Raw genomic sequence first — 20,675 nt, forward strand, 5'->3', positions numbered from 1 at the left:
CAGAGGTCTATTTTTTACTTAAGCTGCTCCTTTCGAAGAGGTATTTTGCATATATGCAGGACAGGCAACCTGGTTTATCTCATGTCAGACCTGATAAAGTAAGTGCTGCTCTCAGGGTTGTTTCTGATTTGATTTTCCTTGTTTCACAGAACTTGGGTTGCACACCTGGGTTTTGCACACCTGTTTTTTGTAGGTGCTCTGGGCTAAATTACAGGCCAGCTGTCTTTGCCATCCCATCAAATGTTTAAAACTGCTTTTTATTCAAGTGTGGTAACTGTGGGGACATCTGTTAGAAATCATCTGTCATGTTGTTGTCTTTAAGAACTGCTAATGTGCGGTATAGGGATCTCCTTAGTTGTGGAGTAGCCCTTGGCAGTCTGTCAAATGCTTTGAATCAACTTTTCTTTTGCTGACACTTTTTGAAGTGTTTACCTAGTTCTGAATCTGTTTAGTACTTGGATCTTCTTATATCGTCTTTCATCATCATTCCACGCAAGTGGAAGAAGTTTAAAGGAATTCCTCCAGCACTGTCTGGTCCTTCCTTAGTTTTAATTGCTTTTATTTGAGGTCTTAGGGCTTGTGCAGATGTCTTTGAGGTATTCCTCTGCATATTTTCTTTGACTTCAAGAACACAGGAAATCAAGGGCTTTTTAATTAATACAGATCCCATTCTGACCTCTCATTTCCCATTGTAGGTGTCTTTATTATTTTTGATATCCTCTTTTGTCTGTTTCCCAGTTCTTTGATACTGCTCCAGGAAGATGTGAAATGTAGACAGTGCACATAATTACATACACTGCTGTATTTGTGACATCTCCAGCACTTGGTATGCTGCCATAATGGTCCCTTTGGATTTGAATTTCATCTCGTGCTACATCACAAGGCCCTGTCTCCTTTGCTGTTTCCCGCTGAGTGGGTGGTTTCATATTTCTCTCTATTATTGCCACAGATTGTTTCTTTGATCAGTGCTTTGCAGCTTCTGCCTTTGAGGTCCTGAAAGGGATGTTCCTACATTTTTATTCAGCCTGGCGATTTATTCCCTATCCGATAGTGCTGACTGATCCTTCTGAAAGACTGGTTTCTAATCTATGTATTTTATCAGCTAAAATGAGTGAATGGAGGATTTTCTGTTTATGTAATATCAAAACAAGTGAAAACTTTCAGTAACTTAGATTTGCCTCACAAAAGCTCCCTGCACAATCTTCCTAACAGAATCAGTGCTGCACATGGAAGTTTGTTTGGTGTTTGCCTTTGCATAACCTGTTATCACACAAACCATTACACATGTGTAAGGATCAGCTTTTGTTTAAAAATATAGTTTGCAATATGTTTGCAATGCAAAAGTCATGTCAAACATTTTTGTTTGTTCTGCAAAAAATCCTGTCTCCTCTATACTTTTGAATGTTTAAAATTTGCACAAATATTTAATTAGTAGCTTCCTGAGGTAGCTTACTTTATTAAGGGTAAAGGATGTACGAAAATACAAAATTTGTCCCACAAACTGTGATTTGAAAGCAAAGAGCTTCAAACTTTCATTGTTGTGCTTCAATGTTGGAGTAAGGTGATTAACTTCAACGAAACTTGCAAGCAAAGGTGTAAATTAGGTTAGTACCTAATGAGACCCATGCTTTCAGTACATTGGAAGAACTCTGTGGGTGACTTCAGAGGTCATCCTTCTTTATGGAAGCATTGGTGTGAGTTAGACATGTTTCCTTGCAGTCTTCCAGTAGAGGAAAACGTAGAGGAAAAATTATATTACCTTATACTGCACTACCTGCCTTCTGACTGTGGAAGGTTAACTCTAGTTTACTTTCTGGTAAGGCCCTATTGCATGTCTGGTAAGGCCCTGTTGCCCATCTGTGTGGCTGTGGTAAAGTTACTGAAGTTTTGTGGCTTCAGGGAGGATAACTGTGTGTTTACTGTTGGCCCGTTTCTGGCACTGCACCCCGTGCCCATATCCTCCTCTGTGGGTAGGCCCCAAGTCGTTTAGTGTGAGCCAAGGGGTCTTTGTAGGGCTGATTTTATCCCATTCTTATAAAACAGAGGGAGAGAAGAGGGATCTATTTGTGAAGGGGTATTTCTGGTCATGGTAGCAGGGCAGAGCTGCAAGGTCCTAGGCGTAAGCCCTGGCATGAACTGCAGCACATTGCCAGGCTTCGGGAGCTCTTAACTGGGAAGGGAGAGGGTTGGACAGTCAGCGCACTGAGAATTTGGCACTGGAAAGCAGAACAGATTTAGCCCTGATATATCCACCTGGACATCATGCCATGGATAATGCCATGGATAACCTTTTTCGTGTTCTCCAGAGAAATGCTGTATTGCTTTACTGTGAATTATCTGAGAAAGGCAAAGTAAAAGTGAATGCCTACTTCTAAGAGGTTGGTACTGACTAGTTATCAGAAGGGAAAACTTACAGGAACTCAAACCTGGCAGTATTTCAGAAACCATTTGCTGGTTTCTGTGTAAATACCTTTATCAGTAGAAAAGCCAACAGAAACATCTTCTAATTAAAAGGTTTCAATGCAGTAAAAGCTCCCCTCCACTCAATTAATTTACTCTAATTTCAGTGTTCCATATTTTGCAAATTTGTCCTTCCAGCTAGTACAGCCTGTAATAATCACTTTGGTGTTTTTATTTCATGTAATGCATTGGCTTTCATTTCTGTTCCTATCTCCTGGCATTAGGTGGAGTGGATTTCTCCTTTGTGCCATTGCAATGCTCCTTGTGATATTTCCAATGTTTACCTTTCCAAAAAAGCTTCCTCCTCGACATAAAAAAAAGAAAAAGAAAAAGAAGATGAACTCTGATGATGTTTCAAGTGATGACGAAGTTATGAAAGAGAAAACAAATAGCAAAATACAAGCAGACAGTGCAGTTCCTGCCTCTATGGGATTTGGAAAAAATGTTAAAGGTGAGGTTTGTTTTTAAGTTTTAAATGCTTTAAATTTTGTTTACAGGTTCATCTTCTAGGGTTGTGTGAAGTGTAATTGAAGGCAGATTTTTTGCATGTTGTATTTAATACTATGTTTTTGTATTGACGGTCTTTTAGAATTACAAAGTACAGTTGTAAGAGTAAGACATCCCTTTACTTAAATTATTGAAGTGTTTATTGTGCATCAGTGACAAATAGATGTTCTGTTTGCTATAGTTATATGACAAACTGTAAGGTCATATAACTGTATGAAACTATATGACCTCTATTACCTGGCACATTTGTGCACCTTGTGGTTTGCAGGTGTCATACTTGCTTAAGCTGTCCTTCACACTATTGTGTGTAAAGTGCTCTTCTGAAAAAGAAGCAAAACAAGTAAAAAGGAATACTAGTAAGTGAGTTAAATTACCTTCATGTATTTTAGCAAGGTAACTGGAGAAGATTGTTTTATTTCATATGTATTACCTGGCTATTGTGTATTGCAAGCTTTTTTTGTTTTCCAAAGGCGAGAATGAATGAAACCAGTGCTAATTTTGAAACAAGAAGAGTTCTAAAGATTGACAAGTAATGTGATTTTTATTTTATTCAATAAGTAAAATATTAATGTGATATTTAACAGTCACTACTAGTGATGGATAAAATGCCATGGGAAGAAATGCAGTGCTGTTAAAAATGAATCAATGTGAAGCAAGTAAATTAGAAGTTTACAATGTAGGCTTAAAAGTGTCGTAATATTGAATAGTACAGGACAAAAATGAAAGAAACTTAATGCCTCTGTGTTATCAATGCTGTTTTGTCCACCCTGATTTCTATGATATGAAAGCTGAGTGTTCCAGGTTTATGATACTCTGATGCAATTAGGACTAAGAGAAATCATGAAAAGTCATTTGTGTCATTAGACATTATTTGTACTCCAAACATTTTTTTTTTTTTTGGGGGGGGGCCTTCAAACCTATAGGCCTCTGCCTAGCAAAAGTAGTTGTGGGGTTCTCCTGTCAAGGCATCAAGGCATTCTCAACTAGGTCAGGGAGGTAGGAACAGGAGATCAGTCTGGACTCCTTTCTAACCATTGCCGGCAATGTCACAGTAGAGTAACTGCTTCATCCTGTAGGTGTGCCTGGAAAAGATACAGGTGTTCAGCCAAACTCTGCATCTGGAGGATTTTCCTGATGCTGGTTCTCCATTTCTGGACATAATTTCACCTTCCAGGTCATGTTGTAAGTGTCTAAGGTATATATCAGCCTAAATGTGTAGCATACCTTCTACTGACAAAATCCTGAATTAAAATAATACTTGTGCCTCCAAATTAGAGCTTCTCCTATACAAAACATTTCATTTTCTTTAGAAGAGAAACTTTGCCATGTGGAACAGTGAAAAACAGCATTGTATTCCACATGTCAGAAAGACACTGAGCGAGTCGAGATAACACAGAGAAAAGTATTTTGCTATAAGCTGATAATAGCTTTCCTATTAGGTGTCATTTGCCCTAGCAAAGAGGGCCTGCAGCAGGAATGCACTGTCATTTAATTATTTTTCAAGTTTAAGTGGGCTTTATGGAATGAGATCATGCTTCAAGCTTCTCAGTTGATGTAATTTCATTTATAATGGGAAGGAAAAAGGACCACATGTGTCTAAGTCATTTAGCATTGCTTCTTCTGAGATGCAGCGTACAATTTATACTTCCCATTGAGTTTCAGGGCTTCATCTTTTAATAGAATGTTATGGCAGAAACTCTGCTTAGGCAATAGCTGGGAGACAGATGATTTAGTAGGTCACATCTTCTGCTCTGTACTAATAAATATCAGTGATGTCGCAGTCTGTCATGACAGAGGTCAGTGCCATTAACCTGTAAAATCTGTGCATCTTTGCTAGGGAAAGTCTCATGGAAGAGACTGTTTACTTTGATCTTCTGATCTGACATTGTCTTTCTTGGGAAACCTTGTCCTGCTGTAACTTGCCCTAATTTCATGTAAGTTAGTTTTCTAGGTGAATGAAAAGGAATTGAAAAGTTGTGATAGGAGAGAGCTAGGGTCATTTTTCCTGCAATAGCTGCCAGCACAGGCTGAAGATATAAAACACTATCATTTATTGCAAGTATCTTCCAACTTCAGTGACCTAGGCTTTATGTTGGCCCATGATAGAGCTAGAATCAGATAAAAATATAGATCCATCTTTGCTTTTTCTCATTTTTCAAGACACAAGGGTTTGGAATTCAGTCTTTTCCTATTTATATTGCAAGTAAACAAAGTGAGAGGGAGAATGCTTCTGAGGCAGGTATCAAAAGCATTAAATAGGTCATCGGAGGAAGAAAATTGGATGTTGTTTATTGGAAGAAATGGAGGTAGTATAAATAACATGAGATAAAGAAGATTTATAATGAAGAAGTCATAGTGCAATCCCACACACACAGATAAATCAGGAACTCGAGCAAACAAAAACTCTGTTTTCATTTATTATATGGATACCCTTAGGGTTCTGCACCATAGAAACTGTTTCTGCAGTCCATTTTTCTTACCGCTATAATGCAACTGACTATGCAATTGGATACAGGAGCAGAGTAAAGAAAGCAAATGCATATATCACTCACCTAAAATGTACTGATCTAATCTAATGGGTGTTAATTGCATGTACTTTATAGTCTTTTTTTTTTTTTTTCCCTATATATGTGTACTTAAAGCAGTATTATCTCTGAGCCCAGCCTCTTAAAAGTGCAATTTTCCTGTCAGCTTTTTCACGTCTGCCAGCTGTCGTATGCCATTCCCAGTCAATCCTGAACGGGGACTGAGATGGGATAATAATGCATGGCAGGGTATCAGCCGAGGTAAAAGAAGTTCCTGGGGGATGTGAAGTGCTAAAGTGCTCCCCCGAGGAACCCAACTGAAGTTGCTGCGGTAGACGAAGAGCAGTCAGTAAGAATCAGCACAAAAGCAGGAGATGCTGGGCTGTGCGCAGAGGTGCTCAGTGAGCCCTGTAAATGTCAGAGAGGTCAGGAGACCGCGGGCTGGAGGTCCTGCCGTGCTACTGACCTCGAGCAGGTCGCTCCCCCTGCTCCTGGCTTCTGTCATCCTGGAGGACTCGAAATACAAAAGGTTGGCATGGCCCCATGCAGTGATGAGCAGCATTAGCTGGAGCCTTGAGAAGCTGCTCAAAAGCAAACAAATAGTCATGTGTGACTGAAAATGGTAATTTCCATTCTGACAAAAACCAAAATTCTGTCTCATATTGGCTCTGCTTTGTACCGTGCGAATGCAGAAGCTGTCCCTGGGACTTCAGTACGGCAGAAGCCACTCTCAAAGCTGCAGACTTGGACAGAGCTGTCAGGGCTTTGGGCACTGGTGGGAAGGAGATCCCCTTGCTGATGGGTGTGTCACCCTTACAAGGGGATTTGTGGTGGGCCACAAGAGGATGGTGCTGTAGAGCCAGACAGTTTATTCCCCTGGTTGTATTCACCTTTGGCTAGATGTAAAAGAACAGGGCTAAAAGAATATAAATTAAATTATGGTAAAGGAGATAAAGTTGGGATTATTTCATGTTTTTTTTTTTTAATTGAAATACTGTTTGCAGTGCTTTAAGAGTTTTGCTTAGAGCAGTATTTACAAATATTTGTATTGCTTGCAGATTTTTCTTAGGCTTTTCCCTTACCATGAGTCAAGCAGTGGTCCCGCACACCAGTGAAAGAGAATGAGTACTGGCTAGAGGTAAAATATGGCAAAAGAGCAGCAGGGGAAGAAAACTGCCAGTAAGCTAGCAAACCAGTCCAGCAAGGCAGGTTCCAATTTATGTTTAGTTATATACTTATGTTATTTTAAAAAATTATAATAAAATAAAGAATTTAAATTTTTAATTACTTCACAGTAGAGTGAATGTATTTGCAGACATACTGAATTATTGCTTCCATTTTAGGAGTGTAATTGATAAGAGGCTTATTTGTTCAAATGACAGAATGAAGTTTGTTTCTGCTACACACTTGCTAAAAGGAGAGATGGTTTTTGAAGACCTACTAAAAATCTGAACCTGACAGGTTTAATAATGACCTTGAAATGAGAGACTAGGCCTATGGCTAGTCACACAAAAATAATGTGACATTGAAATGTTTTAAATGCATGATTGATTATGTAGTACAAAGGATCCTTAAGGTTTTTATTGTTCTTGCTTCTTACTAGAATTCTTAAATTCTGGACTGTAATATAGGTTCTGTTGCACAGGATTTTACTGTAATCATAGGAGGAAACCAGGGAAAAGCCAATTCTGCATATGCATTTTTATTTGAAAAATTCTTAATATATTACAACTTTTCCTTGTGTATCAGACAGTTGCTCTTCAGAAATCACAAAGAGCTTCAAGTCTCAACTGCTACAGGTTGCATGCGTTGGTGCAGCATACAGGAATTATCTGATTTATTTCATGCCAGAAATGACAGCAATCAGAACAGAGCTGTTCCCTGGAGAATCCTTCACATGGGTTTGAGAGAACTTGTGCTTATTCCAAGACACTCTGAATTTTATCTATTTAGCAGTACAAATCCAGTTTTGAATGTGCTAATTAGTTTTCAAATTAATAATGACCTTTAGGCTGAGTACTCAGTACCCTGAAAGATATAAGTAGGAGTTAACAGAAAGCACAGCTTTACATCAGAATGCCAGAGCAAAATGTTCAATAGCTCCGCAGTTGTTTATCTAATTAGTTGTTTGGTATCTTTAGATTAAAAAATTCTAAACCATACATTTTCCCGAAGATCAGTTTTACCAGGAAGAGCTAAACTTTACTAGGTATTATATTTGGACAAGGTCCTTTAAAATAATAATTTTAGCAGAGACCTTGGATTTAGTTCTGGGCCAGAGACTTCTAGTTTGTTTCTACAGAGAACACCAAATTCATCATCCTAGTGAAATGACATTTCTCTTTGTGATGTCCAGTCTTTGAAAGTTACCATCTTGTTATTTTCTTCCACATTTATTGAGCACGTGAACACCTGTCTGATGTGAAAAGCTTTTTAGGAGGCCTACTCAAAGTCACTCTTCCACCAACACCTACTTTAAGTCAGTATTATGAGGTTGAAATGTGAAAGATGCTGTTGTTTTTCTCAGGTTTTTTTGGATTACTCATACCAGTTGTATGTCTGTGTACGTATCATACGTGATCCTAATAGCCTTGAACAAAGTTAGAGTACACTGACAGAGTGGCTGGCTGATGGTAAGGCCACTCGCTGTTACTGAGCAGGCACCTTCACTTCTGTAAGAAGTTTTCAATTATATACCTTTTTGTGTTTTTTTCACTAAAACTTCAGCAGGGAGGACAGAGTTGGAGCAATAGTAAAGATGTCCTATCTATTTGCTGCATTTGAAAACAGGGAAATTTGTGTTCTTGCTGAGTCGGCATTGATACAAAAAAAAAGGGTAAGGGCCAACCAGGAGTCCTAGAGGATGTTGGCTTTTTTTTTGTTTCTCTGAGCAAAATTTTCTCTTTTTGCTCTTTGTTCCCCTTCTGTCATTTCTGTCTTCCCAGGAGGGAAAAGATCTTGTAAGATGAAGATGTCTCTTTTGTTTGAGGCTGGTATCGTGCATTTGCCAGCTCTGGCTCTTGGTGCTGTGATGGGTTGCCTCAGCCAGTGCATGGTCTCTCTGCCAGCGTTTCTGTCATCCCCTCCTCACCCAGACAACTGAATGTTGCTGCTCATAATTAAAAACACCCAATAGCTCAGTTTCTAGCAGATCTGATCCTGACACACTTTATTTTTCTTGACTCCTTTCTCACAGTGGCAGCAGCATGGTCGTAACTGTTTGCTGTCATTTTGAGGGAGAGGCATTCAATCCCGCACCATGTCCCCAGGGAAATCCTGCTACAGCTGCACCACTGCAACCCTGTGGCAGCAGTTTTCTTAAACTGCATCATCTTAGCCTCATGAGAAGCTCTGCAAAAGCTTCTCGTTCTTTGGTTTCTCTTTGCATCTATGACTCTATCAGATAACCCAACCCAAACTAAACCAAAAACAGACATAAAGCAAAAGTCGATGAGGTTTGAGGGCTAAAGGTATTGTAAATCATTGATGTTTTATCCCTTTCATTTCCTCTTGGACAACGAAATGAATTTTGATCAGTTGTATTTTGAACACGCGTCATATTTGACAATAAATACCAGTAAACTTTTTTTTTTGGTACTCAATACTGTAATGTAATTTTTGCACATGGACAGCTGCATTACATATATTGCAGACACGTTGATATTATATTGCCTTAGGCTTGTGTTTTCTTTTGTTTTTCTGTTCTGCAATTGTAAACAGTGCCACAATTAAAACAAAAACAAAAAACACTAAGAGGTTAAAAACATCAAGATTCAAATTTATCAGTGCTTCTCAATACAGGTTATTCATCACTTATTTCCAGCAAATTTAGTATTTAACATTTAATATTTTTCTTCATAGAGGCAGCGAGAGAGCATTTGCCTACATTAAAATTATAAACCCCATACTCATAATGAATTGATTATTTTTGACAACTGGCATAAGCTAAGACTGGATGCAGTCAGACAACTGAGGTGCTAATTTGCAGTCTGACAAGCTTCGACTTGACAGGATTCTAAACTCTGTTTGCTTTTATACAGATAACCTGCTGGAGTCAATGGAGTAAATGAGACAGAGTTTTGACTTGACAACTTTTAGCTTCAGTAATGTTCCTGCTCAGGAGTTCTGCTCTTCTGCATTTACTCAATACATTATATTTCTAATGGGCATTCTTGGCATTGAATTCAGTGGGCTTTGGTTCAGTTCACATGAAAAGTAGGAAGCTAATGTTGGGCTGAAAATAATACTTGTCATGCTTGGACAGAACATCTGATCTTGGTAGAAGCCCCAAGGGAAAAAAAATGTTTAAAAATCGTGCCATCTAATCTGAAAAAAAAAGAAAAAAAGTCGTGAATAGAGCTATCATCACCTTGACATTGCTAAAGGACTGAATTAAAATGATTTAAGTGTTTCTTTTAACTACAGTTCTGAATTTCATGGGGTTTTGGTATTTGGTTTGAGGATAATTGCAACATCTATGAACACTTTTTCAATTTAAGCTAATGATATGCTCTCATTTTTAATTGATTCTTTTATCCCTTCTGGGAATATTAGTTGTATGTAATGTATGTTGAGATTCATTGATATTGACATTATTATTTCAGTATGCTTTGTCTGCATGCATTGTTAAAATTTTTTAATCATGTACAAAAATGTTTAATATAAAATCTTTTGGTTTCGTTTTCAAATTATAGTATTACTACCCCAGCTTTCCAAGTGTGGTCTTTTAAGCAGTAAGTTACAGAAGGGTATGGGGTCTTTTTTCCTCATGTGGAGTGCAAAATTCAGTATTGTCGGTTCAGCAGGGTGCTATTTCAAAATAAGACATCAGATTAATTCCAAATTTGCTACAATTTCTTGCTGTTTTCCCTAGCTTTTTACTGTTACTGCGTGGGCTCTGTTTCTTTAGACATTTTTTGTTAAAGCAGTCTTCAGTTCTGTTTGTGAAAAATGGGACTGCAGCCCTGGGGCGATGCAGTGAGATAGTGTAAGAGCAATCAGCAAAGAGTGCAATGCAAAATATGCACTCTCCCTTCCGCTCAGCAAATAGCCAGATGCTAGCAAGCCATTATTTACAGTCCATCTCAAAGAAAATCAATTTGTTTTGTTCCAGTTTGCTTTTGTTTTTCGCTCATTATTTATAACATTCATTTCTCATTTTTGTCACTTTATAGAGCTTCCAAGAGCAGCTGTCAGGATCTTAAGCAACATGACATTCCTTTTTGTGAGTTTGTCATACACAGCTGAGAGTGCCATTGTTACAGCTTTTATTACCTTCATTCCCAAGTTCATCGAGTCACAGTTTGGCATCCCAGCTTCCAATGCCAGCATCTACACTGGTAAGGCATTGCCAATGAGTGTAATGTTGCAAGGGTTGTTGTTCTTTGGCTGATGAAATAAATCAATATAGGAATGAACCGAACATGGTTTTTAGAGCAGGTTATTCAATTCAGCTTTGTGCATTTGTGATTATTAGATATTCAGGCTGTTCTTTGATGTTTGCTATATTTGTTTAGTAAAATGTGAACCTATTTATATTGTTAAAGAGTTTTTTTTCCCATAAGCCTAGATAGTGACATTTTCTAATATGTTAATAGCCTTCAGGGGGAAAGAAAGCAACAAAAACAAGCTAGAAAATGCCCAGGAGTGTTGCTGTGATTTGTGTGGCTTAAAAGATATTTTAAAACTGTTCTTATTTTATGTGAATTTTACTTCCTCTTTGATCTTTAAAATATCATAACCTTTACTTCTCTCCAGTGACCAATTGTTTATTTGTACCATCCTTCCTTTACTCATTTCTCCCCTCCAGGCTGATGGTCTTCTCCCTAATTGTGTATTAACACTGAGCACACAGCAATCCAGCCTAGTCAGGAGAGCTCACCAAATGCTCCCTCTCCTGGCATTTCAGGTCTGAGGCCCCTCTTTTGCAGCTGTGGTACTTCCCCTGCTGCCGTAGTAAAGTTCAGCCAAGTCAGCTATTAACATAGCTTCAAAGTTTCTGTTCTGCAGCTTCATAACTGCTCTGGGATGAGGGAGGGATGAGCTCCACCTGCAGCTCCCCTAGGGGAAGGAACTAAATTTTTGTGCAGAATTGGGGCCCACAGCAGGAAGGTCATCTCCCTTCTCTCCTAAGTGCATCAGAGACACTTGTCTCAGTCAGTGTCTTCTTTTTGTTTATAAGCATCTTTTTGCCTTCTCCTTACTGCTTCCCATACAGAATAGCTGCTAATGCTAGGCAGGTTAATTCTTTGCTCTCCCATGTTTCTGGGTATTACACCTGAGAAGGCATAGTGAGATGGAGAGTGAGTTATGGGAGGAAGTTATGGGTGAAGTATGAGGAGAAGATAAAAAGTACTGAGATAAATAGGGGCAAGACACAGAGACACATGGGAATCATTTGTCACCTACAGTGGCTGAAAGAAACATGAGAAATTTCTCTAGAGTGTTGAGGAGAAGCATCAGAGAAGCACCATGAGGTGACATCTGTTTGAGAACTTGCTAGGATAAGATTTTCTTATGGGGCATGAAATCCCTGTATGCTGTATCTAAGCAGGAAAATTTGATTGATGGAGCCAAGATTCTACCTGAAGTTTAATGTAGCTACACATGCCTAGGAGTTTTGCTGCAATGAGTCTTAATGGGATTGCTACTCAGTAACTCACTCCATTCTCAGGATAAGCCAAAACATTCAATAGCCAGCACATTAAAAGAAGAAAAAAAAAGATGTGACCCTACTGAGGATATGAAGATTCCCCTGTGTTGTTGGGATGTGTAGTTTCCCCTGTTAGAAATTGGTAGATAAAGACTATTTTAAGGCACCAGAAGAAGATGAAATAGCTAGACTGTATGTTCAACATGGGCAAGTGAGCACTGCTTCCACACCTCCAACTCCTAAACTTACCACGAATGTCAACAGTTGTTATTAATTTTCTAAATTCTTTTTCTAGGAAAAATGGGAAAAGGAAATGGGATTTTGCATTAGATTGCTGTTAGTTAATCTAATAAATGACACATTCAGTTTACAAAATTTTCTGGTTAGCAAAAGGAGGACTTACAATTTATTTGTTTTACTGTGTTTTATATAAAAATTGCCTTGCTGAATCTTATGTGACTGATACAAATTTTATGTTGGTCATTTTCCATCGCAATTCATAAGCAGCAATTCCTTAATTAGCTAGAATTAATTAATTTGTTTCTGTTTTTAACCAAACATGGCATTAATCATCAGCAAAAATGCCATGTGCCAAATTTCACGTCTTGAACTTGTGCAGTTTGTGCTGCAGTCTTGTCTTGTTTGGAATTTTGTTTTCCATGTGTAGCCTCCTTCAGGCTTTCTTGATTTACCCCCAAATTAACTTTGACTTTAGGTTGCAGGTAGTTATTAGACAAATACAGTTAACATTTCTCATGCTTTGATAGAAGATTTACTTGTGAAAAAGAGTTAGAGTTCAAATAATTTGTAATTGGAAGAGCTGCTCTATTATAAAGCCCTGCTCTGGTAACTTGTGCTAAGCTGGTTACAAATAGGTTGGATCCCCCTTTAGCTCTAGAAATGGTGTAGTAGCACATTATCTCAGACAGAATTGGATTGAAAATCTCTACAGTATTCTCTTTGGAAGTGTATCCCTCTTAGCAAATATTGCAGTTTTCTGTTACTAGACTATTAGTAGCTGTTAATATCATCTTTTGCCACTGTGGAAAGCCTCAAGTGCTGCAGCTGACAACAGCAAAAAGGGACAAAGCCTGAAAATTGCTGACTGAAAGCTGATACTGCCTTGGAGCACTGTAGCAAGGAGTTTTTTTGGCACATGCACAATTCCTGTAAGCCAAACTGTCATTATAAAATGAAGGAAAGTGCAGTGCAACAGCATAGTATCAGATCTTAAGCTTTATTCCTCTAAATGGCTTTGAAAATGAAGAATGCGTGTCCTGATTAGATGTACATGCTTTGCTTTGCCCTGTAAGCTCTCCTTGAAGTGCAGCGTAGCAGCAGCGTTCCCTTGACAGTATATCACTTCTGATTTTACATCCCCTGCAGAAAAGGAGAAGAGCATAGGGATGAAGAATTTGTACTTGGGGCAAAGGAACTTCTCAGCCTTCCTGACACGCAAGAAGGAATGAGCACTTATGTCTGCTCTTTTCACCACAAGCAGCTAAATCTGCTTCTGCCCTTCCAGTTTCTCCCAGAAAGGCTTTTCCATCCCCTGCTCTAGTTTGCGTAGAGGAATTTCTCTTTATGCTTCCTCTGTGTAGGTTTGCCCTTACCTTTTCATCCTCCTGAATGAGAGACAGCCTGGGCAGGCAGTTTGTTCCTGCTCATCTCCTCTTTATTTATGTTCTAATCTTTTTTATGTTCTAATCTCTTTGTGGCAGAGGATGTCTGCAAACATCAGTGCAGTATAACTCACTAACAGAACAGCCACTAACCTAATGCCTCACAAAATACTTACATGCTCAGTTTTGACAAGAAACTAGACATAGACACACACAGTCTCACACCTAATGACAGGCTTTTCTAACATACGTGCCCTCAAGAGAATACGAACGAGAAGATAAATTCAGGTCCAGAATATGTTAAGAACTCAAAGCTAAGTTGTAAGGTGGAAGGACTAATAAAATACAAAGTTTAATTATATCCAATAAGCCCTTACCTTGAGGTATATCCTTAATTCATGTAACTAGTGTAATCAAGGATTTGGTTCATGGAATTTGGTTCATCTGACATGGGTGTTTCAGAAGCCATCACAAGTGATCCCAGTCTGCCTTCGTTGGGTACATGGGCTTCTCTGATGTAGACTTCTTAGAGCAGGGCATGCATGGCAGGCTTAGGTGGCTGGGTTACCATTGTCTTTTAAAGAGAAGATTTTCAGTGCAAGTGAAAGGATTGGCATCTCTTCCCTTGTTCATATTTCACTCACTGAAACTTGAGAGAAGTAACAGATCTGAACTTTGTGAAATCATTTAATTCTCCTAGAAAGGGTTATAAATTTAAATTCTGCTCTTTTGAAACTTTTTGATTCTGTGATGGGTTGTTATTAAGAATCTTCCCCATGAAATGACATTTTACTTTATAATGTCATTGGTGATGGAAGTACAATTAAGGCAGCAACTATTTTTACCTCTTATTTTTGCTTTCTCAATCTCAACATTTTGATAACGTCTCCTTCACCTTTACATAAAGTAGCAGAGAATGAGAATATTATATGAGAATATCATTGCTTTGTGATAATATTAAAGATATTTTCAAGTGATAGTCTTGCAGGCTTCTTTAGAAACAAGACCAACATCTTTAAGAATTTGGATTATAGTATTTAGCTCTTTCTCCCTAGATGCAGCTGCCAAAGTTGTTCAAATTCCATATTTATATATGGAATTTATATACACATCTTTATTAGCAAAGACCTTATTTAAAGTCTTTCTCACATGTCAGTTAAAAAAATTTAACACCTCAGGCACAGGGAAGTAAGGACAGCCTTGTGTCATATAGCCAAACTGTCACCAATGACTTTCTTTTGTGACTTAAACTTACTGTCTTTGATTTAATTCTTATATCTTAATTTCTTTAATCATGTTTGATCAGTTTAGACCTTGAGTGGCTGTGCTGAAATGAATGGGGCTGCTGATGTAGGAAAGTGCTATTCCACTTGAGCCAAGTTACCAGAACGCAGAATTCACAGCCAGCTGCCTGCATGTGCTCCCAGTTGGGCAGGCTTCAGGGGTCCTGCCTTAGGTTAACATCTGTGCTTTGCTGGACCAAATCATGTGAGTAAGAAGAGGAAGATCCATGTCCAAATTTGGATTTCTTCATATTTTTAGTAATCGGGAGCAATGCATATCCCTTCTCCCCATTCTAAAATAAATACAAAGCAATGTTTCTGCTTGTAAATACAATAGGTCTCTTATAGTGCTTTGGCTGCTGGTAATATCATAAGGAGGCTTTTATTAATTCTTTGACAACACTCCAGAGGTTTGAAAAGTCTGACTCAGTTTGCTAGCTAGCAGAGAATCAGACAATGGAGATCTTAGTACAGCGTTTATAGTAATCTAATTAGGGAATTAAAACAATATTTATGTTTTATTCTATTTCTGTACATCCTGTTTTAATGTTACTTGAATTTCTTCCTGGCAGGTGTGATTATTGTTCCAAGTGCTGGTGTTGGTATTGTCCTAGGCGGCTACATTATCAAAAAACTGAAACTTGGTGCGAGAGAGTCTGCAAAGTTGGCTATGATCTGCAGTGGTGTGTCTTTGCTGTGCTTTTCAACTCTCTTCATTGTTGGATGTGAAAGCATTAATCTAGGGGGAATAAATATACCTTATACAACTGGGTAAGTATCTTTGAATCACCAGCTTTTTCCAATAAGCCTGGTAAAGAAATGTAAAAAATGCTGATGGCTAATACGCTGAAGAAGCCACATGATCAAATAGGAATATGGTGAGTATTGTAGTATGAACATATATTACGTGGCCCTTCCATTTTACGTCAGTTTTTTAATGTAGTCTATGTTATAACTCATCTTTTTGAGGGATGGAAAAATGCATTAGGATGGATTTCAGTGAATTTCACAGGATAATAATAATATACTGTGTAGATTGCCAAAACTTTAGATAGTGTTTCAAAATGTTTTCTGCTCAGGAAAATTGTGAAAATACTAAAGGGATTGTAAAGATTATTTCCGAATAGGTTTGTTTAATATGACCATAATAGTATCTTACGTCTTCAGTCCGAATTTGGGATAAATTATTTGTGCATATGCTGTTGACATTCGTGATGTGTGCTGCTTCTGAACCCCTTAACGAGTTGTGTGAAGGCCCTCCATTGCTTGCCAGGGACACTGACCAGATTATAACCCTTAAAGAAGGCTGTCATGAACAAGAAAGAATGAACGTGGGAAGGTAATGGGAGTGAGAGGTTTAGGCTGTGACGTCAAGAAATGCATGATAGGCCATTTTTTAAAAACTGGGGATATTTGGAAGCAAGAAAATGTGGTAAAAGTTGTGAGAAGGTATTTCACTGAAAGGTAGTTCCTCACAAGCCTGATCACGAGCTTTTATTTTTTTTCTTATGAAATACATTAAATTTTCCACAAAATAGATTTCTTCAGATGAGTGCAAACTTATCTGAATCATTATTTTTCACTTCGCTTCTACATCTGAGACAATGTCTGCCTCTTTTTTATGGCTAGTTGCTGGGTATCAAAGACATTTCAATATCTTGGTTTTAAGGCTCAGCTTAACATTTTGAGTTTTGGAAGAAACTGTAGAAGAATTGTGGAGCAGGAAAAGGGATGATCAAATGAGGAAAAATCTACACTGGGGCAGTGAGCAAGCCAAATGAAAAACAAAGAGGAAGAATAGGAAACAAGGGAGGGAGAAAATAGACACTGTTTTCATAGAGAACATATTGCACTGTATGTTGTGTGTGTTACTAAGTTGCTGTCAAACCCTAATTCTAGAGCAAGGAAGACGAGCAACTGAAGGGCTTGAGCTGGTGGAAAGCTTGTATGATTCTTTTTGTTCTTAATACCTAGAGTTAAATCTCAGTGCCAATGGCCTAACTGTGGAGCGGAGTAGCATGGTCAGTAAATCCTGATCTGAGCATAGTGGGCTGAAGAAGGAGAAAATGGGAATGGAAGGTGGGTAGGACAGTTTAATTGTCCATCTTCTGGTGATGTTTGTTGAAAGACTGCAGGGGTAGGTGAAGAAATGAAAATTATTAGGAAATAAAATATAAACTTCAGATAGCAATGAACTGAACTGTGCGGTGAGTGAGAATGTCCCTGTCTGACTAATGAGAAGGTTGTAGTTCTCTGCCTGTGAAAAAGTGTTTTTTAATTTAAATCTATTCCGAAATTGAAGTCAAGGCAAACTATTGGTATGTGAACACTCACATTAGAATTGTAAGAGTATCTAATTCATTTTTGTGGTAAATAGAATTTGCAGTAAATGCATGAATTGAAAGAGGAATCTATCCACACCTGTTCTGAAAGTGCAGTAGCATTAGTTCTTTTACATCTTCATCTAATTCTTCTTACTTACAAGAGATGAGACATAGTAATGGCAGAATTTGGTGAAATACTGAAGTATATCAAGTCTTTGAAATCAGTATAAAAATTGGTATGCTTAGGCAGTAATGTCATCAGAAATTGGGAATAACCAGCATGTGATAAATCAGGGTTCAGGAGATTGCAGCCTCAGCGCTATATGACTTTTTATTAGTGCAGTGATCAAATCAGCTGATTAAAAAATGGTAATAAAGAAGCACTACTACTCATAAATTCATCTTGAAAATATGACATGGTAAAAATTCTGTTATTCTTCATGGTCAATCATTTGATAGCTTCAAATCATTTACTTGGTAAGGAGCTCTTCTGCTCAGACATCAAAGAATGTAATTGTTCTTGCAACAAAAAAAGCATGCTTTCATTCTGAGGTTTAATAAAACATGTTCTTCATTCACTGCACACAGCACAGTGTATGGACATCAAAGCCAGTTCAACATACCAGATGAGATACAAGAAGCACTACAGCTGTTTGGTTCAGAGTAAATTGTCTTGCACAGTGCTCTGCCTTAGCATGGCTGTGTCAGGTCTGTTGTCTGAGGTACCTGTGCTGGCAGCAGCCTGGAGATCTCAGCTGCATTGAGCAGTGTAGACATACTGTAGGGGAGATTCTCTTTTCGTGATTTTCTCTGGATTTGTATGTTCAGTTCTACCTTTCTTTGCTCTTACATTTAAAAAAGTAGCTCTTTTCCTTTGGCAAGCTGAGACATAAGCCAGCACATAAGAGATGGACAAGCTGGGTTTTAGTTAGCATAGAAATACGTGCAAATAAGCACTGAGCAATGTAGGCAATGATACATTATGATTCAGTATGCTTCATAACTAAGTATTTTTTTGACTGTACCAGCTGAAGGGAAATGGATGGGACCTGTAGGCACACACAGATTAGAATACATTTCTACATGCAAGGATTCTCTGCTGTTTTATGTTGGGCACAAGCAGTTTTTCCGTTGTTGGTGCCTTATCAGCATCTCTGTTATCAAGAAGGTCAAGGACACCCCTATATTATACATTTCAGCATTTCAGAGCCTGTTTTTCAGTTCCCCAGCCTTGCCTCTAAAGGCATGTTTGATATTGAACACAGTATAGAGAGCTTTATGTCAAACTGCTGTTTGGCATCCCTTCTCTTGCATCATAACTAGCACCCAGATAGGAAGCCCTGAATCAGCAAATTGTCTTCTTGCAGCCCCTACACTGGGCGACAGTGTAGGCAGAAGAAAGTTAAGATTTGTACCTTAATATAGGAGCATAAAAGTGCATTAAAGAGCAAAATTGAAGAAAAACAGCATGCAGTGCTTTCAACAAGTTCACTTGTTGTGCAGCCACTGAGACTCTGATGTGAGCCAAATGCTCAAAAGATGCCCCAATGAGCAACTTATTGAAAAAGTGCAAGTGATATCACAGTGCAATAAATTTCAATTTCAACCTCAGTAGTTATAGCAGATTTCTTAATCTGCAATTGCTAAACGTCAGCAGTAAGTTGGTGTTTCAGGCTGGCATCCTGCAGAGTACTGAGAGCTTTAGATGGAAGTCATTTGGTGCTGTGTATCTCATATCCTCTACCTCATCTGAAGCTTTAAAAACTCTTCGTGAGGAAATTGAACGTTTTAGCACTTCAGTGAGGAAAGCAGGAACAAGAAATATGTGACTGACAGTAGTCTGTCTTTAGTGTGTTGCCACTCTTTTTAGGAAGCTATTTAATGAAAGAGCAGAAAATGTGTTTCTGACATCCAACTGAGAACTTTGTTCAGGTCTTCCTATCCCACAGCTCAGCCTGCCAACAACACCTAGCCCTTCAGAGGGACGTGCTGTGAAATCTGGGGGATTATATTTTGCAGACCAGTGCAATGATACGTAGTCCAGATAAAGCAGGCCTTTCTAAGGCTCCCAGCATTATTAAAATCTATGTTGGCATTTCTTAAAAATTAATTGGAGAGAATCCAAAAAGAATCACATAATCACAGAATGATTGAGGTTGAAAGGACTTCCAGAGGTCACTTGGTCCTACCCCTTGCTCATGCAGAACCACCTAGAGCAGGTTGCCAAGGACTAGGTGGCCTCTAAGGAGGAGGCTCCACAGCCTCTCTGAGCAACCTGTGCCACTGCTCTGTCAGCTGCACAGTGAAGAAGTGCTTCCTGATGTCCAGAGGGAACCTCCTGTGCTCCAGTTTGTGCCCATTGCTTCTTGCCCTGTCACTGGGCACCTTGAAAAAGAGTCTGGCGCTGTTCTCTTTGCATCCACCCTTCAGATATTTTTACAAATTGATGAGACCCCCCTGAGCCTCCTCTCCTGCAGGCTGAGCAGTCCCAGCTGTCAGCCTCTCCTCACAGGAGAAGTGCTCCAGGCCCTTCATCACCTTAGCGGCCCTTCACTGGACTCTCTCCAGAAGCTCCACGTCTCTCCTGTACAGTGGAGCCCAGACCTGGACACAGCACCCCAGGTGTGGCCTCACCACTGTTGAATAAAGGGGAAATAGCAGAGAATAGCTACTTTGGTGGTTTGTAGACCTGTCTTTTCTATGTTTTGTGATATCAGGTAACTAAAACAGACTCCCAGGAAGCTTACTCATAATGACAGATTCCTGGATTAGTTAATTCCCTCTCTCATATTTCTGGCATGTAATGAATCAAAACAGGCCCTTTCTGATTGCTTTCTGTTGTTTTGGTGTAATTAAAGTTTGGTTAAAACATGTAATTGAGTTACTGAGGCACTTAACAACAAAAAATTTCTTCCTCTTGTGCTGCCAGTATAGGTTTCTATTACCCTTGTATCTCTTTCAGTCCAATCAGATCTCATAATTTGGAAGCAGTGACTAATTGGATCAGAACAATAACAACAAAGAAGGAATCTAGCTAGCACAGTGAGAGGGTCCCTTGTTTGACAGCTACACCAAAATTGCATCATTGCTGTGATTCCAGCTGCTTGCCAACGAGGAGGCTGCAGATCCGGAATGTCCTGGGTCTTAAAGGTTCAACACCAAACCAAAAATATTACCATCAAGTTAAGATAACATTTTTTATCATACAGTCCAATATTAACATTAGAGAAATTGTGTGGTGAGGTGATGGGTTTTCTTTTCTTTGTGTTTCCTTGGTGTTCGGTAGTGTAGGTTACTACAGC

At 38.7% G+C, this 20,675-nt stretch overlaps 1 protein-coding gene across 2 annotated transcripts in view; it reads left to right on the forward strand.

The window, feature by feature from the left end:
• SLCO5A1 (solute carrier organic anion transporter family member 5A1) overlaps positions 1-20,675 on the forward strand; it is an 81,473-nt gene that overhangs the window by 35,310 nt on the left and 25,488 nt on the right. For both annotated transcript variants that reach the window (XM_083823003.1, XM_083823004.1), the window contains 3 exons: positions 2,685-2,911; positions 10,667-10,831; positions 15,622-15,820. In XM_083823003.1, the coding sequence (XP_083679129.1) occupies positions 2,685-2,911; positions 10,667-10,831; positions 15,622-15,820 (591 nt within the window). The remainder of the gene's footprint in view (positions 1-2,684; positions 2,912-10,666; positions 10,832-15,621; positions 15,821-20,675) is intronic.

Source organism: Anser anser (assembly GCF_964211835.1).
Source record: "Anser anser genome assembly, chromosome: 2".
Lineage (NCBI taxonomy): Eukaryota > Metazoa > Chordata > Aves > Anseriformes > Anatidae > Anser > Anser anser.